Consider the following 24,353-nt stretch of genomic DNA (forward strand, 5'->3'; position numbering starts at 1 on the left):
TGGTCCTCAGCATCAAAGGTCCAGGCCCTGACACTTACTTGTTATGTGGCTAACTCCCAATTACTTACTTTGTAGATGATCTTACAGCAAGTGTTCAGACACAGTAGGAAACCCTCACTGCCCTACTTTTAACCACACCTTCTCCTCCACCCCAGTCCTCTCCTGCCTCTTGCTTGACCTGATAAGCCATACTCATTGTAAAATCATCCAAAGAAGCAGGCATAGCTATGGATAATTAAGGGGTTAAAGCTGCCAAAAGGCAAAACAAAACAAGAAGGAAAAGAAATCGTGTGATGCAATTCCAAAGGTAAACATAAATTATTTTTATACTCTGTGATTTGAGATTTTTTGGTGTCACTCCTTTGCTAGACTGAATCATCAAAGGATCATGGATATATTCCATGCCTCAGATCATAGCTGAAGCAAGGCCCAGTTCCAGGTCAGGGATGATATTTCAGTGATGGTCAAATCAAAAACAACAACAATAACGAAAACCATTAATTAAATGTTTATTCTGTGCCCCTGTACTGTGCCAAATGCTGAAGATGGAAAGAAAGGCAAAAAAAAATCCCTCCTCTCAGGGAATTCCCAGTCTAACAGAGGAGAAAATGCACAACGAATTATGTACACCCAAGTTACAGAAAGGATAAATTGGAGATAATCTTAAAGAGAAGGCAATAAGATCAAGAAGGCTGGAGAAACACTTCTTGAAAATAGTGATAGATCTCTGAGTAGATCTCTGACTGTTCCCTTCCTGGGGGCCCATCAAGCAAGGAAGTGAGCCAGCTAAGAGTGGGGGGTACAGATATAAAAGTGACTCAGCCCTTGTCCTAAGACTTTAGATACTGGGAGAATATAACATGTTTACAGATAAATCTAAGATGTGCAAAATACATTTAAAATAATTTAGCGGTCATTGGCAACTGAGGAATCAAGAAAGTCCACTTGAAGAAGGTGGCACTTGAATTAACCCTTAACTCTAATCTTAAAGGCATTCCAAGGAGTGGAGAGGAGGAGGAGACAGGAAGGGACAACTTGATGGAATGCCACATATGAGGAACAACAAGTAGACTAGTTTGGATGAAATTCAGAGTGTTTTAGGGGGGAATAATGTACAGTTTGCTTGGAAATATAGTTTAGAACCAGACTGTGAAGGGATTACAGTGTCAAAACAGATCAAATATTTGACCCCATAACAATCCTAGGAGTTTCTTAAGCAAGGGAGTAGAACGTCATGGTGAAAGACCTACTTTAAGATACCAATTTGTCAGCCAAGAGAAACTTGAGTAGGAGAGGGGAGAAGCAGGGAGTCTCTATTATATTAATTTGGGAGATGGATGATCAGAGGCTGAACTAGCATGGTGGCCAAGTAGATAGAGAGAAAGTGTGGGAGATATTGTGAAGCTAGAACTGAAAAGTCTTGGCAAAGGATTGGTTATGGAAGGAGTGAGGGAGAAGAAAAACTCAGATATGGAAAAGTTGTGGAGTAATGGGGGGAGCAGCAGAGTGTCAAGTCTAGAGTCAGAAAGACCCAAGTTCAAATCTGACCTCAGACACTACTTGTAAGTAAGTAAGACCCTGGGCAAGTCACTTAAACCTCGATTTTCCTCAGTTTCCTCATAATAATAATAATAGCACTTATCTCCTGACATTTTTGTGACATAATAATTATAATATGACATAATAATTATAAAATGCTTAGTACAGTGCCTGGCTGTTAGTGAGTGCTACAAAAATGTTTGTGGGTGTTACATTGACAACAGCTGTTGTGGCACAGTGGGGTCAGAAAGATCTGAGTTTGACTCTTGCTTCAGATACTTACTGTGTGACCCTTGGGTATGCCACTGAACCTCTGTCTACCTCAGTCTCCTCTACTGTAAAATGAGGATAATAATACCATCTACATACCAGGGTTGTTGTGAAGACTAAATGAAATAATATTTGTAAAGCACTTTGCAAACCTTTACGTGTATAAATGCTAGTTATTATTGCTTTTAATAATAATAGTATTATTATTAGTGAGAGAGTCTGGAAATGGTAGTGGAGAGTAAGAAGTGTGCCTATCTTTCCTGCCCTGGCAAGTTGAGACTTGAGAGTAGGTACATAGAGTACCAGGGATGGTAACCAAGGATGCAGCTAGGATGCAGCTAGGTAACAGTGAATAGAGCCCTGAACGTACAGCCAGGAATACTTCAATCCAACTCCAGACTCTGATGCTTGCTGTGTGACCCTGGAAAAGTCACTTCTGTCTGCCTCAGTTTCCTCATTTGTAAAATGGGGATAATAATAGCACCTATTCCCTAGGAATGTTGGGAGGATCAAATGAGATGACATTTGTAAGGCATTTTGTCAACCTTACAGTGATACATAAATGCTACCTTATTATTATTATACAATGCCTTTTGGGAGAAGTCAGGTTTTCTATGAGTTTGAGAAGATGGATGGGCACCTAAGCAAAGAAGAGGTCCCCCCTCTTCTCAACTGAAGAATGACTGGATGCTATAAAAGCCCCAGAGTATGTGGCAGTAGAGTTTGAAAATATTTGAAGGAGCAATAAAATTCTCTTGAAATCATGGAAACGCGAACTCTGTATGGGTTAATGATAATAAACCACATTTCCATAGCCCTTCAAAGTTCTTCCAGCATTTTACCCTCAACAGTCCTGTGATACAGACAGTGCATTGTTATCCTGTGATTTCGTTGGGCCAGGGAACTCCCTCTACCAATGGTACCTTCTCTGAAACTAATAATGTTAGAGATCTGCCTAAAGCATTGAGAGATTAAGTGACTTGCTCAGGGTCACATAGGATGAGCTCAGATCTTCCCGGGTCCAAGGCCAGCTCTTGACCTATGATGCTACCACAATGCCTTTCACAGTGCTTTGATATAGATGAGGAAATTGAGGTTAAGAGTAACATGATGAATAAATGTTCCAGTCAGTATTCAAACCTATGTCTCTCCCCACCACCACTTGCAACCTATTTTTCATAGCATGGCACTGTCTCTCATAAACTCACAGAAGAATCACTCCTGTGGTTCAGATGGTTTTACCTCAGGCTGGGGCCTTGGAGCAGTTCAGGAAAGCAGCTGAGTTGGAGGTTTGGGGGGTGGAGAAAGAATCATATAATTACAGACTCTCAGAGGTGGAAAGAGCCTTTCGAGGTCATGTAGCTCCATCTTCCACCCAAAGCAGAAGTCCCCTTGCAACATCTCTGACAGATGGTCCAGTCTCTGCCTGCACATTCCCAGTGACAGGGACCTACTCCTTGATGAAGCAGCTGCACATTACATTGTTGAGGCATTCTAATTGTGAGAAAGTGTGGTCTTTGGTTCAGGCAATGTCTGCCACCCTGGCTGCTCTGGCCCCTTTACTCACTGAAATTACACAGAATCTATTCCTTCTACCACATGTTGTCTATTTATCTATTTATTATCTATCTACATCTATCTATATATGTATATATATATATATATATACACATCCATACACATACACATTATATATGTGTATATATGTATATATAAAGAAATATGTATATATACACATACACACAGAATACATATGTGTATACACACATATATGTATGCACATATACACACACATATACACGCATACACATACATATGTGTATGCACATATATACACACACACACACACACACACACACACAGAGCAAAAGAAAGGGCACTAATTCTGGACTTGGAGGATCTGGGTTTGAATTCTACCTCATTCCCTTGGCTTTATGACTTAAATAAGTCACTTAGCTCCTCTGGGACTCACTTTCCTCATCTGAAAATAAAAGGGTTGGACTGGATGACTCTCAGAGATCCCTTCTAACTCAAAGTCTATGATCCCCTTACCACTATCCCTGCCTCCTCACCTCAAGTCCTCTCTTTTCTAGGTTAAATAAGTCTAATTAATAGGGAGATCATAAGGGAATTTTACTATTTTAAAGGTGGAAAAAGATTCAATAATCACTTTTTACAAATCCTTCATCTTATGGGGCCCAGGATCACAGAAGGCCAAACTCTTGATAGAATCACAGGTTTAGAGTTGGAAGGGACTTTGGAGGCAGATAAGGAAAACTGAAGATATATATACACACACATATATACATATACACATATGTGTATATGTACATGTACACATATATACACGCATGTATACATGCATGTTGATTACAATACATACATATTGATTAAACACTAACTACGTGCCAAGGACTGTGCTAGGTGCTATAAATAAAAGTGGATAGAAAGACAGTCCCTGCCTGCAAGGAGCTTATTTTTTAATGGAGGAAAGTAACACATAAAAGGGAGATGAAAAGCAGGGAGAGAGTGGGATTGGGTGTGGTGTAATGTACCCTATCCAGGTCAATGTGTAAAAGTTCAAAGGTAGGATCAGAGCCAAGAAGGTAGCCAAGAGGGAAGTGACCATGTATGACCTGGGCATTTTCTCAAATGGAGATTCTGGGTAGGAGCTCGTCAATTAGAAGAAGGAGTCATAGAAGCATCTCCCAAGAGAAAAAGCATTGGACTAGTGATATAAAAATCCAGAGAAGAAGGAACAGGTTAGAAGAGAAAATCATAAAATGACTTGATCAGGATCACACAGCCAATATATGTCAGAAGCAGAATACGTGGTGGCCTAGCATCAGGCATTTTGTAAATGACAGAGGTGGCACTTGAACCCAGGTCTTCTGAGTTTAAAGACTTACTCTTTCCACTGTACTACACTGTCTCACTGAGGCTAAGAGTCTGAAATTCAGAGATGCTTGGTCATTTGCTTAAGTTTGCATGGATAATAAGCTCAATGAGAGGGATGAAAAAATGTCAAAAATTACCCCCAAACCAGTGTTCCACCTACTGTACCAAGATGCTTTCAACAGTTCATTATGTAGTATGATTTTGTGTTTCTTCACATTGATAATTGTCTTCTGAATACTTTTTAGGTGGTCAATTCCATCTTAAAATATGCTACCTAGAACTGAACATGATACTGCAGATATTATCTGATCACAGAAGAGTTCAGTTGAATATCATCTCTTACTCTGAATATTCTATTTCTATTAATGGAGCTTTAGAGAACATTAACTTTACTGGCCACCCATCATTGATTCATTTGGAGTTTGCAATCAATTAAAATCACCTAGTTTTATTCACAACTGTGGTCAAAGCCCCAACAGCATAGCTAGCTAGGTAGCACAAAGTCTTGGATTGATCTGAGTCGAAATGCAGCCTCAGGTACTTTACTAGCTGTGTGACCCCAGGCAAGTCAGTGAACGTTACTTGCCTCAGTTTCCTCATCTGTAAAATGACTACAGTAGGTATTGTGAGGATCAAATGAGATAACAGCTGTAAAATGTCTTGCAAACCTTAAAGAGATAAAAGAAATAAATGAATAAATACAATAAATAAATAAATAAAATTAATGCTAGCTATTAGTATTATTATTATCTCCATTCTCATGTAATTTTTCCCCAAATAAAATAGAGAACTTTACACTTGTCTTTGTTAAAATTCATCTTGTTAGAATCATGAGATCATAGATTTATGGTGAGAAATGACATTAGAGGTCATGGAGTTGAGCTTCATTTTACAGATAAAGAAACTGAGACTCGGAAAGTTTAACTTGCATAGGGCTACATAGCTGCTAAGTGTCTGAGGCAGGATTCAAACCTAAATCTTTCTGACTCCATGTCCACCCATTTATCCACTGTACAATGGCACCTCCATTCTATATCATGTTCCCTATAATTCTACCCATCACTTAGTCCTGTTGAAGTCTTCTTGGCTCTTGATTTCTATCAGAGTATGTTACCCATTCCCCTCAATTTGTGTCATCTCTGAATTTGATAAACATGCTCTCTTCAACTAAGTTACTGACAAAAATGTTGGCAAAATCAAGACCAATGACAGAATATTCCATCAGATATGTTCTCTTAGGTTGGTATAAACTGTTTTAATCCACCTAAGCATATTCTTTTATTATCTGGCTCATGTCCCTCCATCTCATTCACAAGTATATCATGAGACTGTCAAATACCTTACTGAATTTAGAAAGCACTCAGTCTACAATATTCACTTGATCAAGAAAAGGAAATGAGGTTTGTTTGTCATGTTTTGTTCTCAGTGAATCCATTCTGGCTCCTGTTGATCACTGCATTCTTTCCTAAGTGATCATAAATCACCTGTATATTAACATTTACCTGTTTGATAAATGTTTATGTATCGGTTTCTTATTAACTAAAGGAGATATAGTACTCATATCCCTCTCAGAGAAGTGCCTAATGAGCCTGCATCACAGGAATTATCCCTAACTCTTCTTCAGTTTATTCTTTTTAACATTACATGCTGCATTTATTTTATGCTTGAAAAGAAAAGCCAGCTGTACAAAAAAGAGATTTGTAGTTTCATGTACTATACTCTTCTTCTGCTCTGCTATGTGTGTGAAAATGCTCATTCTACTTAGTAATCAAGTTCAGCATAAACAAACAAAATAGAGAGGAAAAAAGAAAGAGAGAAAGACAGAAGGAAAGAAAGAAGTGAAGAAAAAAGAACAAAGGAAGGAAGGAAGAGAAAGAAAGAAGGAAAGTAGGGCATGACTACAGCTTGAAAATCACTAAGGTAGATAACCTTTAAAGTCCCTTCTGCCTCTCAGTCCTAATATGCCAGCTTGGTCTTGATTATCTCCAAACTCTTTTCAATTCAGAATTTCTAGAAATCAATCAATAAATATTTGGTAACTGCCCACTGCGTGTCAGACATTGTTCAAATACAAAAAATTAAACAGTCCCTACTTGCAATGAACTTACATTTTAATATTCTATTATCTAGGTGGGCTAACCACTATCCCTCCTTCCCCAACCTCCACTCCATCTCTTTATCCATTAGCTTCTATCCCCAAGACCTGAGACCATACAATTAAAAAGTTGTATCTTTGTCTTTCTATATTTCTTTCTTTTTATAGATTTAGATATCTATCTATACATATATACATATTTATACACTCACATGTCTGTATATATACATACCTACATATCCGTGTGTATACATACAAATTGTTGTGTTCATCCTTTGTTGCCAAAGAAGACCATGACATCAGGGAAATGATGATATGACTTGATACACATATATGTTTAAGTTACACTTTTCACTGTTTTGGAAAATTATTCTCTTCTGGTCAAGTCATCTCTCTAACCAGAATGTGATCACATTCCTTCCTTTAGGGAAGAGGAGAAAACACACCTCATATAGATGACTAATAAATTGGTTGGCAGGTAATTGAATATGGTGTAATAGAGAGAAACAAAACAAAACATAGGAACTGGCCAGTAGAATCCTATTCTATAGTTGTAGCAGGTACCTCCTTCTATTCGTGTGTGTGTGTGTGTGTGTGTGTGTGCGTGAGTGTGTGCGCGTGTGAGTGTGAGTGTGTACATGTGTGAGTGCGTGTGTGTGTGTATGTGTGTGTGTGTGATAGGTTGCAGATGGGAATAAGGGTGGGGCAGAAGGGGTCTCAAGCTACAGTGTTTTTCAGTTGCTTCGGTCTTATCCAACTCTTCATGACCCATTTGGGATTTTCTTGCCAAAAATACTAGAGTGGTTTGTCATTTCCTTTCCCAGCTTTTATAGATGAGGAAACCAAGGCCAACAGGGTTAAGTGACTTCCCCAAGGTCACACAGCTAGTAAGTGTCTGAGGCCAGATTTAAACTCGGGAAAATGGGCCTTTCTGACTGCATGACTTGCCCTCTATCTGCTGTGCCACCTAGCTGCCCAAGGTCAAGGTCCTCCTTTCCTCTAAAAAAAGAGGCTATTAATTCACTGTATAACTTTAAATAAAACACTTCAAATCCTCCACAACAAGGTGGGGAGGGGGAGAGGAGAGTGAGGGAAAGAGAGAAGGGAATAAACATTTATTAAATGCCTGCTATGTGCCAGGCACTGTGCTGAGTACATTACAAATATCCTATCTGATCCTGGCAAAGCAAGGGAGGTGTGGAAGGGAGTTACGTGAGGTGGCTTCATTGAAACATTAACTATGACTTAGGAACCAGTAGTAGAACCATACCAAACATTCCAAGGAGATTACTAACTGCATTTCTTTTCTTTTCATTGCTATCACTTCCCACTGGCTACACAGAACAAATCTAATCCCTTTTCTGTGAGAGATAGATAACCTTTCAGAAATTTGAAGGCATCCATCACACCCAACGCCATGTTTTCTCTTCTCTTTTGTAAGCATCCTAGGTTCTTTTGATTGACCCTTAGACGGTGGGGTCTCCAACTACTTTAACATCTTGATCATCTACCTGTCTCTACATGTAGATTACAGTTTGTCACTGACTTACCCTAAAGTGGAAAGATTTGAACTGAGTACAGGGAGGAGAGAGGAATTAGTAAGGGTCTGAAGTTCCCATGAACCTACTCAGCCCATAATATCTTTTTCTCACACAGTCATCTTCCCTTTCTACACAAATCACTCAGATAATATCACAGTGCTACCTCCCCACTTCCGCAACTTCTCCTCCTGTACCCTTTTATTATATATATATGTGTATGTATTTATGTATCATGCATTATATGTATATATGTATTATATATATGCATTATATATTACATATAATATATATTATAATATATAATATTATATATGCATTATTTTATTATATATATATATGTACATGTGCATGTTTGTGTGTGTGTGTGTGTGTGTGTGTATGTGTGTATGTTTGCTCTTGGAAGCTGCTTTTAGTTTCTTTTTTACTATGTTTTACCCATAAAACCGGCTAATGATGACAAGGGGAAACAAAAGATGATTCGTCCTGGTTCATATACTGTCCATTGCACTCCTGGCATGTTTCCCCTCTTTTTGCCCCACCTGCAGCCCCTTGCTCACCTGTAAATTAATACCTCATCATCTGAGCAGTTGTACTGCAGCTGATACATCTTCACCCGGGGAGCCGATTTGCTCACTGACCACTTGACCAGAGCTGAAGTAGTGGTCACATCAGACACAAGCACAGCTCTCTCTGGAGGGCCCTTGGAGGCTTCCCCACCCCCTGCTCCTCCACCACCACCTCCAGTTCCTCCCCCTCGGCCAGTCTTGCTGGAACCAGTGATGTCAGAGAGGCGAGATTTGGGGGATGTGGCACGGCTGGTGCCATTGCTTAGGTGAGGCAACTGGACAATGGATACCTCCACAGTGGCTGTGGCCTCACCGGCTGCATTGGCAGCAATGCAGGTGAAGGCACCATAATCCTGTGAGGTGGTAATGAGGATGTCCAGGGTGCCATTGTCATAGGCAGCAGTTCGGGATGTATTCCCAATGAGGCGGTCATCCGGGGCTACCCAGTGGATTAGAGGACTGGGATCTCCAATGGCCTTGCACTTGAGTGTGGCAGCTTGGCCTTCTAGCACCAGCAGTTTGTGGGTGTGCTGGGTGATGAGGGGCGGTTCACACATAAACTCCTCTTCACGTATGTGCCAGAAGTATCGGCCCTTCAGGCTGGCTGGAGAACCACATGTCTCTAAGTCATCATCCCTTTCCAGACGTCTCAGCCATAACAACTCACAGTTGCAGTGCAATGGGTTCCCTCCAAAACTGAGAGACAAGGGTGGCGTGAATGGTGTGGCAGTCAGACTGGATGACTGGGAACGGGCAAAGATGGGGTCTGGAGGCAGCTTCTGTAGTCGGTTGGAGGTGAGGTCCAGGCGAGCCAGCTTCTGGAGGTCAGCAAAGGTGCCCTCAGCAATGTGGTCCAGAAGATTATGGTCCAGACTGAGCTGATGAAGGTTGACCATACGCCGGACTGAGTCCCAGGGCAGCCCACGGAGATTGTTATAGGAGAGATCCAGATCCTCTAGGGTCAGCAGGAAGTCCTCAAAGGCATCATCGGCAACGTTATTCAGCTGGTTATTGTTGACAATGAGGTGCTGAAGGTTGACCAGGCCACGGAGGGTATCCTCACCGATGCTTGGCAAACGGTTGCTATCCAAGTGCAGTGACCGGAGGCTCTCCAGGTCCAAGAAGGAGAAGGGCTGGATGTAGCTGATGGTGTTCCTGGATAGTGTCAGGTCCACCAGTCCTGTCATGTTGGCAAAGTCCTGGCGGCTTATGTGGATAATGAAATTGCCACCCAGACGCAATTCCACTGTCCGGCGGTCAATGTCTGGTGGTACGAAAAGCAGTCCTTTGGAAGGACACAGTGTCCCTAGGGACTCAGACAGATTCTGGCAGACGCAGTACTTGGGACAGGCATCAACCACAGCAAACGCCATGCCAAATGCCAGGAGGCTGCTGAGCAGGGTCTCCATGGTCTGGTCACTTGGGCCTTGGTGCCTGCAAGGGAAAGAAAATAATTAGGGTTAGTCAACTGCTTTCTTGACTCCTGCCCTGGGAACCTGTAGGTCCCACAAATTCCTAAGCACACATTGAAACTCATTCTATAGGCACAAGTTACTGGTGCAGTTCTTACCATCTAAGATGTTTTTCAGGTTAGGTCCCTGCCCAAGCACCACTAAATGGTTGTTTTTTGGGCCCTCCTGGCTCGGAGTGAATGTAAATAGTAATTGTTTCTCTTTTGGCCAACAAACCTGAAGGTCTTCCTCTTATAGTTTGATTTCTTTTTAATTTTCTTAAAGGGGTCATCCCTTGATTCGCTTCTTAAAGAGGCTTATTCACTGTATGGGCTTTGCCTCATTCAAAGTGAGAACCTGAAAACACCTTAGTTTAAAAGGGCCAAGGTCTCCCATTGTATCCTGAGCCATCTCTAGTCGACCTGATGAATATTCGGCCACTGGACCCAGACGACTCTGGAGGAGAAAGTGAGGCCGGTGCCCTTGCACAGCCCTCCCTCACTTAAATCAAAGTTAACTGCAAGTCATGTCATCATTTCCCTGATGTCATAGTCCTCTTTAAGAATGAGGGGCAAACCCTACAACCACACAAGTGGTGCAGTAGATAAAGTACTGGACCTGGAGGAAGGAAGACCTGAATTCAAATCCATCCTTAGATACCTAACTGTATGATCCTGAGCAAGTCACTTATTCTTTGTCTGCCTCAGTTTCTTCAAATGTCAAATAGGGGTAATAATAGTATGTACGTTCCAGAGCTATGAGGATCAAATTAGATAATATTTGTATATCACTTGGTACAGTGCCTGGTATAGAGTAGGCGCTTCATAAATTTTATTACTGCCTTCTTTCCTTCCTTCCTTTCATCCTTCCTTAGTTCCACTTGAACTAGTGGAATCTCTCACTGAATCTGTACAGTGGAAAGAATGCTGGCTTTCAACTCAGATCTGGCTTCAAATTTCACCTCAGTGAGAGGTGAACAAGTCATTTAATGTCATTGAGCCTCAGTTTACTCATTTGTGCAACAAGGGGATCAAGCTAGATATCTCTGACACCTCATCAAACTACAGCTATGATCCTATGGTCCTCCAGAAGACAGCTCCCAGCACAGAAAATCTACGCACACAGAGTAGTCCAAAATTCATTTCTGTTTAGAGCTGGAATAGGCTTGATGGATTCTTTGGGGGTTTTTTGTGTATTTGTTTGCATTTAAAGAACAACCAAATTACCTTTCTAACAAGATTAGGCTCAGGCTGATATTAAAATGAGTCTGCATTCCCTTAGCACACACTAACAGACAGACAATGAGGAAAGATGTCTCAGAAAAGGAGAGAGGTGGGGAAAGATGGCTTTGAAGGAAGACATTTGCCTCCAGAGCCCATAAAGCATAGAACCCAGACAAATAATGGAGAGTCAATTGAGTTTTTATGTACAAGGTTGCTAGAGTAGTGAGTGGAACAGTGTACTTGCAGTAAGGCAAAACTGGGTTTGAATTCTATCTTGGACACATTAGCCACAGGGTGAAAAGTAAGCTACCAAATGACTTTCTGAGCCTCACTTTTCTCATCTGTAAAATGGGGATTATACTACCAGTAGCACCTATCACCTCACAGGATTTTTGAGGGGCTCAAATGAAGGAATGGGTACAAAATCTTTTGTAAACATTACAGTGGGGACAGCTAGATGATGCAGTGGATAGAACACCAGGTCTAGAGTCAGTAAGATGAGTTCAAATCCGATCTCAGAGACTTATTAACTGTGTGACCCTGGGCAAGTCACTTACCCTTATTTGCCTCAATTCCTCATCTGTAAAATGGGGTTACTCTGGAAGAGGAAACAGCAAACTCATATCTTTACCAAGAAAAGTAGTGGATAAAGCAGAGTCCATGGGGTTGGATCTGGTTAAGTAACTGAAGAACAACAGCAAACACTTAAGTGCTTTATAAAAGTCAACCATCATTAGAAAAATAACCAGAAATTTGATTTTTAAAAAGGTAAGAATATTGATTATTTGTTCTTTGTTTTTGAAGAGGACCAGTGACATCATGGGATGATGTCTTGACTTGCAAGTGAATTAGATTAGAGTGAGGCGGAGCTGCACAAAATCATCAGTTTCATTCTCTCTTCCAGGGTCACTGAAGTACAGTGGAAAGACAAAAGTCAGGAGGACTGGTGATAACTCAGAATGCAGTGGATGCATGCCCTCAGCATATTCGATTCCTAACCAGGCTCTAAGCTTTCCACAGCATCCGCTTTAGCCATCTTCTTGGCTGTTGGAGCAAATTGTTGTCATCCTCCCATTATGCCAGGGAAAGCCTTCACAAGCTTGGGGTAGACACCCCTTCCCCCAACTCATCAATGGTTCTGAGGCCCATCAGTTACCCTCAACCTTTTTTAGCCAGTCTGCCAAGATGGTTTTTACCAAGGTGTGGCTGCTACACATGCTACAGCTTCTTGCAACCACAGGTGAGAGTTAGATAAAGGTGGACACCAAAAAGGGCTCAGTAAGCCCTCACATAAGAGGCATAAATCTTTCTTGGACACCCCACATGCCCCATTGGTTATCTAATGAAGTATCTAAGTGGCAAATGGATTGTTATTCCCGGAGTCAGGAAGACCTGAATTATAATCCAGCCTCAGTTACTACTAGCTATGAGATATCTAAAATGCAGATTAATAACACCACTTGCCTTCCAGGCAAGATCAAATGAGTTAATGTTTGTAAAGACTTTTATAAACAACCCATCAACTGAAATTTTAACTTTTCAACCTGCTGTTCAGGAATCATGGCCATTACTAGTAGGGTTGTCTCTCTTAGACATTAAACCTTTCCCTTTCCCTAGGGACAGGTGTCCCACTATATATCTCACTCAGTGTAATGTTCAGGATTCAGTCATTTTTCAGTCATGCCCAGTTCTTCATGACCCCTTTGGGATTTTCTTGGCAAAGGTATTGGAGTGGTTTGCCATTTCTTTTTTCAGCTCATTTTACAGATGAGAAAACTGAGGCAAACGGTCAAGTGACAGTAAGTGTCTGAGGTCAGACTTGAATTCTGAAAGATGAGTCTTTCTGATTCCAAGCCCAGTGCTCTGTACACTGAACCACCTAGCTGCCCATAATGTCCAGAGAGAATTCTATTTGATTGGATCCTTTTTAGGGAGGTTGTATAGTTTTGTAATAACAGTCCCAGAGTTGGAATCAAGAAAACTTGGTTCTAGGCTCTTATATTTCCAAGCCATGCTACTGTATTCAAGTCACTTACTTTTGGCATATTTCCATTTCTTCCTCTTTAACACAGGGATAGAGGCATTAAGGAACAGTGAGAGAGTACAAGATCTGGAGTCAGGAAGACCTGAATTCAAATCTTGCCTCTGATGCCTACTAGCTAGGTGATCTTATGCTAGTCACTTACTCCCTCTCAACCTCAGTTTCCTTCTCTGTAATAAAGGGTTTGAAATAGTTGGAGGCTAAGACCCTTTCTCTTTCTAAAGTATGATCCTACTAAATCATGGTGGGTTCCAAACTGTGGTGGTAGAGGGAATGCCTATGTCTAGTGTCCTCTCCATGCAAGAGAACTCATACACCCTTTGCATATTCATATAGTACAGTGATAATGATAGATATTCTAGCTAGCTACCTTACAGAGTTGTTATAAGAAAAAATGTTATAGAAATGGGGGCTATTACTCTTTTTCTTCTTCATTATTACCATCAAGAAATATCTCTTATTAAGTACTCAATTGTACACAATCCTTTGCCAGACCCTCTAAAAACAATTTCCCTGATACAGTGGACTATGCTCTTAGAGGCTCAGTAAGAGACAGACACATTAACCCTGACCTACAGGCAACTAGTTGTATAGAAATATTAATGCAGGACGTAGCTAGAATGATCAGCCAGGTGTCATCATAATGCATAGAGTACAGGTTCTGGAGTCAGGAAGATTCGTCTTCTTGCATTCAAATCTGGCCTCAAACACTTTCTAGCTCTGTGTAGTTGGACAAGTCGCTTAACCTTATTTGCCTCATTTTCCTCATCTGTAAGATGAGCTGGAGAAAGAAATGGAAAACTACTCCAATATGTCTACCAAGAAAACTCCAAATGGCGTCATAAAGAGTCAGAAGGGACTGAATAACAACAAATAGGCAGAATGCTATGACTGTATTGAATAGTTCAAAGATTTGTGATTTTGCCAGTGTGTGTGGTTCCTCCACTGAGGCAGATTATGACTCCTCCATATTTTAGCAGACTTTTTCTGAGTTGCTATGACCCAGAATTTATTACTTGGTAGTCAACTGTCTGATGATAAGCCACTTGCTAAGGCTTATTTTCAGACATTAGAAGTGCTGTCCATCACTGGGTCTGTATGTGATATAAGCATGTTTCCTCTGATTATCTCTTACTTTTCCTGTACACATCTCATTTGCACATGCCATTTACCCCTTTAGACAATGAGCTACCTGAGAGCAAGGAATGTTTTTTGCCTTTTTTTGTGTCTTCAGCATTTGGTACAGTACCTGCCACAAAAAATGGTGCTTAATAAATGCACATTGACTTCACTTGATGTGTTTAGGTTGGTGAGACCTTCCAGGGCTTGATCACCATTGGCATACACTTCAAGAATTTTGATATTTTTGCCCCAAAAGATCTTCCCTCCTTTCCATAAAGCCATATAATCACAGTACTGCACAAATTAAAGAGACTAGAGGGATCATTTAGTTCAACACTCTCCAAAGTATGAAACCACTCTGCAACATCTCCATGTGGCAGTACAGGTTCCCCTCAAAGACTTTCAGTGATAGGAAACTCACTACCTTCCAAGGCAGCTCACTCTTCTTGAAATAGTTCCAGTTGTTAGGAATCTTTCCTTCCTGTTGAGCTTCTTGCCTATAACTTCATTCAAAACTCATCTAGATTCACTTCTGCTAAGGAGCCTTCCCTGATTAACTCCATCCTATCAAGACTTTTCTCTTGCTTTGAATTCCCTAAGCACTTTATTAATGTGTAAAGCTTACCACCTGCCTGTGATCATGAATGTGCTTCATAGACAAATGTCACCAACTTTACTTTATACAAATGACCCCCGAGAATCCTCATATTATTGCTTGTCAGAGTTGGAACATTAAGGATGATTTAGGCATCTAGGTGCCACAGTGCATAGAGTGCTGGGCCTGGAGTCAGGAAGATCTGAATTCAAATCCATCCTCAGACACTGACTAGATGTATGACCCTGGACAGGTCACCTAATCTTTGTCTGTTGCAATTTCTTCAGCTGTAAAATGGGAAGAAATACATCACACAGTTGTTTTGGGAATAAAATAAGATAGTCTTTGTAAAATACTCAGCACAGTGCCTGGCACATTTTGCTGTTGTTCAGTTGTTTCAGTCATATTCAAGTCTTCCTGACACCATTTGGGATTTTCTTGGCAAAGATACTGGAGTGGTTTGCCATTTCCTTCTCCAGCTCATCTTATAGATGAGGAAACTGAGGCAAACAAGGTTAAGTGATTTGCCCAGGGTCAAGCAATTGAGATGTATCTGAGACTAGATTTGAACTCATGAAGGTGAGCCTTCCTGACTCCAGGCCTGCTCCGGGCCTGGCACTCTATCCACTTCACCCAAAAGCCTTGCATATAATATGCCCTTAATAAACTTTTGCTTCGTACTCCTTCTTTCCTTCCTTCCTTCCTCCTATCCTTGCTTCCTTGCTTCCTTCCTCTTTTCCTTCCTTCCTTCCCTAGTCATGTGATGTGTTAGAAAGAGCTCTCTAGCTCTCTCTGGTCTTAAAATCAAAAGAATTTGAGTCCCGGCTCTGCCAGCCTTAAGTCCCTGTTATGACATTTCTCTGATCATACATTACTCCATCAATAAAATTAGACTGAAGTCTAGAGATGGAAGGGGGTGAAGAGATATCAGTGTTCTGCTGAATGTCTAACCACTGGCTCTCCAGAGAAACAAACAAGCAAACAAATAAACACCAAAACAAAACATGACACACTCTTATGCTTAATCTGCATTAACATTTTCTCCATCTCTTTCTTAAGTCTACAGAGTCAATGAAACAAGAAATCACACCCTGATTTGTAGTAACTACCCATTTCTGAGATGTAAATGCCCACACTGAAAATTTAACAATTGTCTGCGAGAGTTAGAACAGTATAATCTCATTTTTTTCATAGACAAGGAAAACGAGCTCCAGAGAAGGGCTATTACCTGCCTAAGGTCACAGCTGGTGCAGTGGATAGAGTATTGAACCTGAAGTCAGGAAAACTCACCTTCCTGAGTTCAAATCCTTTGTCAGATACTTACTAGCTGTGTGACCCTGGGCAAGTCATTTAACCCCATTTGTCTCAATTTCCTTATCTGTAAAATGAGCTGGAGAAGGAAATGGCAAACCATTCCAGTGTCTTTGCCAAGAAATCCCTCAGTGGGGTTAGGAAGAATCAGACACAACTGAACAACAATGACCACAAGACTACACAAATAGGATGTGTCAATATCAAGGTCAGGTTTTCAATCCAGATCTGATGACTTTCCACCATATTATGCTACTTCTATTGTAATTACTGCTATCTCTCCCAACTCCTAACTCATGACCCTACATTTTACAGCTGAAAAAATGAGGTCCAAAGAAAGGCATTAAGTACTAAACAAGCCTTTATTAAGTGAGTTCTGTGTGCTAGGCATCATTCAGAGTACTGAAATACAAATAAAACGAGAAAATCATATCTGTCTTTTAAGAGCTCACATTCTAATGGGGAAGAAAACCCATTTATAAATAGGCATATCCAAGATACATGTAAAGTAGATCCAAGTTAACTTTAGAGGATAAGGCATTAGCAGCTGGGACAACTGGGAGAGGCCTCTTCCATAAGCTGGTGTTTGAGTTGAGTTTTAAAGGAAACAAGAGATTCTAAGAGATACTGATGAAGAGGGAGAACAGTCTTGAGCAAAAGCTTATGCCTTATAATGTCAGTAAAAAGCAGAGTGAGGACTTGACCTTGGATCTTTGGATTCCGGATCCATAAGTAGTCGCTATATTTCCTCTTGTATGACAGAAGCCGCTGCTGCTGCTGCTACTGCTTCTTTCTGAGCCCTTCCCCTCTCCCTCCCACTCCTGGCCTTCTTCCCAATCATTTCCAGTATTGGGGGGGTGGGGAAGCCTGAGGGGCTCTGGGAAGCACACTCTGGATCCTGCAAAGACACCCAGCACATTGTTCCAAACAGTTTTGTCCTTGTAAATTATGCTAAATAAACCACATTTAAAAAATAAGTTTGTAGAGGATTAGCAAGTGTCTAATGAATGCAAATCTGTGACATAATAGAGCTGGGTAAATATATTTTAAGTAATCAGCGTGGAAGATTACTGACAGAGAGCTGACTATTGAATCTTAATTAAAATTGTATTTTGAGAACCGTCACTTAATACATTACCCTAACATCCAAAATGATAAACAAAAGACAGCTTAAAAAAGAATTTGGGTGGGGGGAGAAGGGGAGGAAGAGATAGATACAAGTAATTAGTGCAAATCCAGGCATGGCTTCCCCCAACTGAGGCAAGAACTGCCACAAAGTGGGAAAACAGAGACACAGACAGAGAGCCAAACACAGAGAGAGACAGAGACAGAGGCAGAGAGAGACAGAGAGAAAGAGGAGGGAGGGAGAAAGAGAGAGAGAGAGAGAGAGAGAGAGAGAGAGAGAGAGAGAGAGAGAGAGAGAGAGAGAGAGAGAGAGAGAGAGAGAGAGAAACTGACTGTGGAATGAGAGTTGGTATCAAATGTCAGAATCAACCACAATGGAGGAAGTCATCTGTAAAAGGAGGGAGAGTTACTCTGAGAAGAACATGCAGGAGGGACAAGGTGGGAGGGCAGCAGCCAGGAAAGAAAGAGAAAGAAAAAGAACTCATTTAGAAAAATGAAACCTCCTCCCTGGGGGCTGGGACTGTGTCTCCACATCTGGCTGGGGAGTTCCCCTCATGCAGACGCTGTGTATTCCCTATTTGATTGGTAGCAGGGACTGTGCCCCTCAGTGGTCCAGGAGCTCCTTAGGGCAGGGATGTCTCCCTTAACATTCCAGGACCTCCCTGAGGTCAGCGTCTCAACTCTCCCTTCCTCCTTTTTACCTGTATCTAAAAATAATAAATCAGTTTGTTTCCACTAGCAACTGGTAACTAACAAGTTATATGACTGGATTAAGTTCTTTGTTGTTTTAAATTAGGCTGTCAATAATAATAACAATAACGTTCTGCTCTATTATGTCACAAACCTTAAAAGGTTAAAAAAAGTGTTTTCCATACAATAATTCCATGAGGTCCGCTATGAGAAATGATATCTTTAACTTCGTGAGACCTTTCCAGGGTCAGGGGTGGAGGAGGGATGGGGGGTCCTTGTATTTTGCCTCCCAAGGGGTGGTTCTAGTTCAGCATGCAGCTGACTAATAGCTAAAAAGGTTGCAATTTTTCTCCCTCCTCAAGTTTTCTTTAATCACATTGTCTGGTCCTCTTATTTTGTCCTTGTCCCATTCTACCTTCCTTATTTGTTTGTGTACAATTTTGTGAGTACTCTTCTGCTAGATAATCAGCTCCCTGATGGCAAGGAATGTCTTTTTTCACCTTCGCAAAATTCCCCAGCACCCAGTCTCTTGTGTACTTAATTGATTAATATTTAATTCCTTCATTGATTGAGGATAATCATGTGGATATTATTTCACCATTTTCCAGATGAAGGAACTGATGCTCCAAAGAGAAAAATTATTCATGGCTGCAGTTACTTACAAAGATGAAATTCAAATCCAGATCTACTAAGTTCACACAAAGCCTCCAGTCTTTACCATAGTGCCTTGGTGCCTCTCACAGACTTTATTTCTTGGCTACTGAGATAATAACATTTGCTCGGAAAGAAGTGAATCTTCAGGTCCCTAGTTGATGAAGCTTCCCTGTGAAGCCACAAGGGACCAGCTTACAGCAATAAGTCAAGAAAAATATTGTGGTGAGGAGAGAGCAGTGAGAGAGAAAAGCCGTTCCAATGAGGCTGATGGTTTATTACAGAGGAGCCCAGGTCTGGCTTCATGTTCAAAAGTGAAAGGAAAAAGATGAGAAAGAGGAAAGGGATGCAGGCAGAGATGTACCTGGAAAGGAGAGAATAAAGGAGGAATAGATAGGAAGGGGAAAGAGGAAGAGAACATGGCAGGAGGGGAATGGAGAGAGGAAAAGGGAAGAGGAAGGAGGAAAGGAAGAGAGGAAAAGAATGGACAAAGAGCCAGGAATCATAGAGAATGAAGAAAGGAGGAGGGGAAGGAAGAGGGAGGATACTGGGGAAAAGGGAAGAGAAAAGGGAAAGAGGGAAGGTTAATGAGGAAAGGGAAGAAGAGATAGGAAAAAGGGACAGGAAAGATGGAGGAAGAGGAGGGGTTAAAGATAAGAGAAAGAAAAACAGCTTCCTTGGGAAAAGTCCAGGCTAAGATGGTTTTAAGTTAGGAATCATTCTTTTTCCCCCTGTACATCTCCGCCCCTCCCTGCTGTTCCCTCAACCCAAGCCCTCCCTAGGCCTTCCTTCCTAGCCAGCACTACCACAACATTACTACAGGCAGAAGATGAAACATTTAGCAGATGGCCGGCTCGATATTTGTGATATCTCGTCACCCTGATTTCCATTTAAAAGATACCTTAGCAACTGAGGAAGGCAGCACCCTCCTCTCAAGCCCGTAAATCAAGCAAGATGCCTGACTCTGCTTAAGGTAAAAGGAAATGACCTCTCCAGGGTGCTCCAGGTCAGGAAGTGTGAATTAATAAGAGGAGGGGAGGGGGAATTCAAATCTGCCTTGTAAAGAGCTATCACCGCAGGTGCATCAGGTCCCCTGGATGCATTTCATTCCTCCTTGAATGGAGACTTTGGATTCCATAAATCACACTAACCTATCCCATTCAGCCAAGGTGCGATCTCTGCCTCTTCAAGGAGACAGGGGCAAGGGATACCGGTTCTCCTGACCCTTGTGATGGCTGATGGAAGGGACACAGAGTTGCTCACCCTGACCTGTCAGGAAGCTCCCACCTCATCACTACCCTGTCATTCTGGTCTCTTAAGTAAGCAACAGGCCCTTCTGGGGAAGACATGAGACTGGATCACAGCATGGAGCTCTCATATTTTGAGGGTCATTGTTGAAAGAGAGAAGAGAAAATGGTCAGTTCCCACTGACCTCCCTTGAAACGAATCCTGAGTTGCCCTCTCTGCCGGCCTATTGGAAACTTGGGGAAGATGAAAAGCTGGGGTCTCTTTTCAATACATTCCCTCTCATAGCTGAAGCAGATAAAGTATTTCTAGGTTTGCAAAGTACTTTGGGAGGATGCAGATTTGTGATTTCCTTGGAGTAGGGAACTCTGTAGGAAGAAACTCCATTCACCAATGCAGGTGATTATTCAGTAATTTATAGTATTAGCAAGATTCCTGAGAGGAGAAGGAGTTTGCCCAGGCTCAAAAAGCCAGTATATGTCAGAGGTGAAAATTGAAACCTGGTTTTCAAGGACTTCCAGAGCTCTAACCATTCTACCTCCTTTAAAATACTTTATATTATCTCATTTGAGCTTCACAGTAAGCCTGTAAAGGTAGATAAAACTACCTTAAATAGAAAGCTACTAAAGCTATGTCATGGGTGGCTAGGTGGTACAGTGGATAGAGGGCTGGCCTGGGGTCAGGAAAACTCATCTTCTTGAGTTCAAATCTAGCTTCAGACACTTACTAGCTGTGTGATCCTGGGAAAATCACTTAATCCTGTTTGCCTCAGTTTCTTCATTTGTCAAATGAGCTGGAGAAGGAAATGGCAAACCACTCCAGTACCTTTGTCAAGATCCCAAATGGGGTCATGAAGAGACAGACACAACTGAGAAATGACTGATCAACAACAGCAAAACTGTTATGAAACTGAGTCTCAAAGAAAATAGAAGACCTTATGTCCAGCTACAGAAAGATCACCTTATGGGATGGGAAGAGTCCTAGGCATGAACTCCAGAAACCAGGGGTCTAGTTCTGGGTTTTCTAGTCCTTCATTGATTCTTTTATAAGCCCTAAGAGAAGAAACTGTTGTTGTGGTTGTGGTTGGTTTTCTGGGTTTCAGTCTTCTCATCTTTAAAAGGAGGAGATTGGACTCTAAGATGTTGAAAGTCCCTGCTAGTTTTCACTTTCTATAATGGCAACCAACTTGTCCTCCAGGAGCTCTAGGTCTGATGGTTACAGTGTATCTAGACAAGAACATTTCCTAAATAACAGTGTGCAGCTTCAAATTCAAAGTCATAGAGTCATGGACTTCACCCCAAGTATTAGGGAGATCCCCTTAATCTTCCTTACACCCTGGGCTGGGACACAGGCAACAAGGAAAAGGAAGAGGATGACATAAGCTAGATCCAAAAATTCAAAAGAGTAGAAGGGTAGAAGAACAAATACAGTTGTCAATCATGGTCCTGGTCACTATTATGAAAAATGATAATTTGTTACCTAGAATATGTCTTTATGCCTTGATTCTAATAGTAACATAAAAATATTGACTGATCCTGGGACCCTGCTGAAATGTTTATGGTTGTATAAAACTCAAGCCTAATTCTGAAATTCAAGCATATTGGGATGATGTATTGAGAGAACACAAAGACTGATGAAGAAAAGGTGCCATAGTGCTAAAATCCAGGAGTGCTGACTACAGAGTCAGAAGACTTGGGTTTGATCCTTGCCTCTTATTGTTAACTACCACTGTGACCTTGGATAACTGACTTCCTCACTCTGGGCCTCAGTTTCCTCTCTTTTAAATTATGGGGGTTTGGACTAGATGATGTCCAAGGTCACTTTCAATTCTTAGTCTATGAGCCTAAGAAGACAGAAAAGGTAAAACAGTGTGAGTAATGGATGTTAATGACATGAATGCAAAAAAAGAATCCCCATCAATGAATGAGCCAGATTGAGGGTAGCAGTTCCTTTCCTATCTTTGGTCTATTTTTGTGTAATGCATGGTGCCTGAGCAGAAGAGGTCAAGGATTTACATGAACTGACTGATGCTGAGTGAAGTGAGCAGAACGAGGAGACATTGTACACAGTAACAGCCACATTGTTCCATGATTTGACTTTGATAGACTTGGCTCTCCTCAACAGTGCAAGGATCTAAGACAACTCCAAAAGACTCATGATGGACAATGCTATTCACATCCAGAGAAAGAATTTTGATCTGAATGCAGAACAAAGCATACTGTTTGCTGTCTCTCTCTTTTCTTTTTTTGTTGTTTCTTCTTTCTCATGGTTCATCCCATTGGTTCTAATTCTTCTTTAGTACATGACTAATGTGAAAAAAAAATGCTGAATATGAATGTATATGTACAGCCTATATTGGATTACACACTGTCTTGGAGTAGAGGGAGAGGTGAGAGGGGGAGATAATTTGAGACTCAAAATCTTATGGAAATGAATGTTGAAAACTAAAAATAAATAAGTATTTTTTTTTTTTTAAAAAAAAGGTCAAGGAGAAGGGGGAGACATGTTCTATTGTTTGATAGGACCTGTGAATATGTGAAGTGTGTGCATAAGGGTGAGTGCAGTCTCTGGATGAACCATGATGCAGGTGTGTGTCTCTGTGAGTAAAACATGAGAGAAAGCATGTGTTTCTGAATGCAGATATGTTTTTGTTTCCCTGTGAATAGAGAGATATTCAGTAGAAGGAATGCTGACTTTGAAGTCAGAGGGACGTAGACAAAATTACCCGATCTTAAGTCACTTAACTTCGTTGGACTTCAATTTCTTTCCCTGTAAAAGAAAGAAACTGGACTAGATGACCTTTTCCAAGGTCTCTTCCAACTCAAAATCTATAATCCTGCAATAATAATAATGCTGCCTGATATTCATATGATGCTTTAGAAGGAGCAGTTAGGTGGCAAAGGAGGAACAGAGTTCAAATCTAGCTTCTGATACTTATTAGTTGTGTGATGCTGGGCAAGCCACTTAATCCTGTTTTCCTCAATTTCCTCATCTGTAATGTGAGCTGGAGAAGGAAATAGCATATTACTCTAGTACCTTTTCCAAGGAAACCTCAAATGGAGTCACAAAGAGTCAGATCCAACTTAACAGACTCAACAATACAACAAAGTGTTTATAAAGACTTTCTTTTTGATAAGGGATCTAATATACATATATATGTGTATGTGTGTATATATGTGTGTATATACATACATACACACATACACCTATACTATACATATACATACATATAAATATACATACATATACATATCTACATACACACACACACACACACACACACACACACACACACACACCCTTATATTTTTTAGTGAAGGGAAATTCCTCATAAAGAGTATCCTTCTCTTTCATCCAACCTAAGAGTTTGCTGGCCTAGGGAGCTCCCAATGAGGAATGTCCTCTATACTCGTCCAATCCTTTTCCAAAATATAATCTTAGTTGCCTTGGGCACTGGAAGATTAAGAGACTTGAGCAAGGCCAGTGTGTATCACAAGTCAAACTTGAACTTAAAGTCCTGTACCAAGGACACAAATGTGGTATCAAAAAAAAAAATAGTTTACTTCTACCTACTTCAAGGGTCTGTCGTGAAGAAAATATGGCTATGATGCAGAGAACCAGAAATCTTAATGTAATTTAAAGTTTTGATAGCTTAGTCTAAAAGTAGGTTGATTGATTGATTATCGGATTGATTTAATAGGTGATTTGAACATCACCGCTTGTCAGGGAAGTGAGCAGGCATTTTTTCCTCACTCTTTTAGTGATATAACTGAGGCTTAGAGAGGTTGGTCAGAGACCTTTGCTCAAGGTTTTCAGCAAGGTCACAGAGCTTATGAGAAGCAAAGTATGAACCTATTCCTTCTGAATGGTGTGCCTCATAGAAGATATGTATGAAAGAAAAAATATGTGAGAAAATGAGTGTGTATATGAAATAAAGGTGGGTGAGAGAAGAGAGCTATGTGTGTGAATTGAAGGTAAGTTTGAGTGTGA

At 41.0% G+C, this 24,353-nt stretch overlaps 1 protein-coding gene across 2 annotated transcripts in view; it reads right to left on the reverse strand.

Moving 5' to 3' along the window:
* LRFN2 (leucine rich repeat and fibronectin type III domain containing 2) overlaps positions 1-24,353 on the reverse strand; it is a 356,672-nt gene that overhangs the window by 48,508 nt on the left and 283,811 nt on the right. For both annotated transcript variants that reach the window (XM_072642013.1, XM_072642012.1), the window contains one exon: positions 8,901-10,343. In XM_072642013.1, the coding sequence (XP_072498114.1) occupies positions 8,901-10,318 (1,418 nt within the window). In that variant the 5' untranslated portion in view covers positions 10,319-10,343. The remainder of the gene's footprint in view (positions 1-8,900; positions 10,344-24,353) is intronic.

This window comes from Notamacropus eugenii, chromosome 2 (assembly GCF_028372415.1).
Source record: "Notamacropus eugenii isolate mMacEug1 chromosome 2, mMacEug1.pri_v2, whole genome shotgun sequence".
Classification (NCBI taxonomy): domain Eukaryota; kingdom Metazoa; phylum Chordata; class Mammalia; order Diprotodontia; family Macropodidae; genus Notamacropus; species Notamacropus eugenii.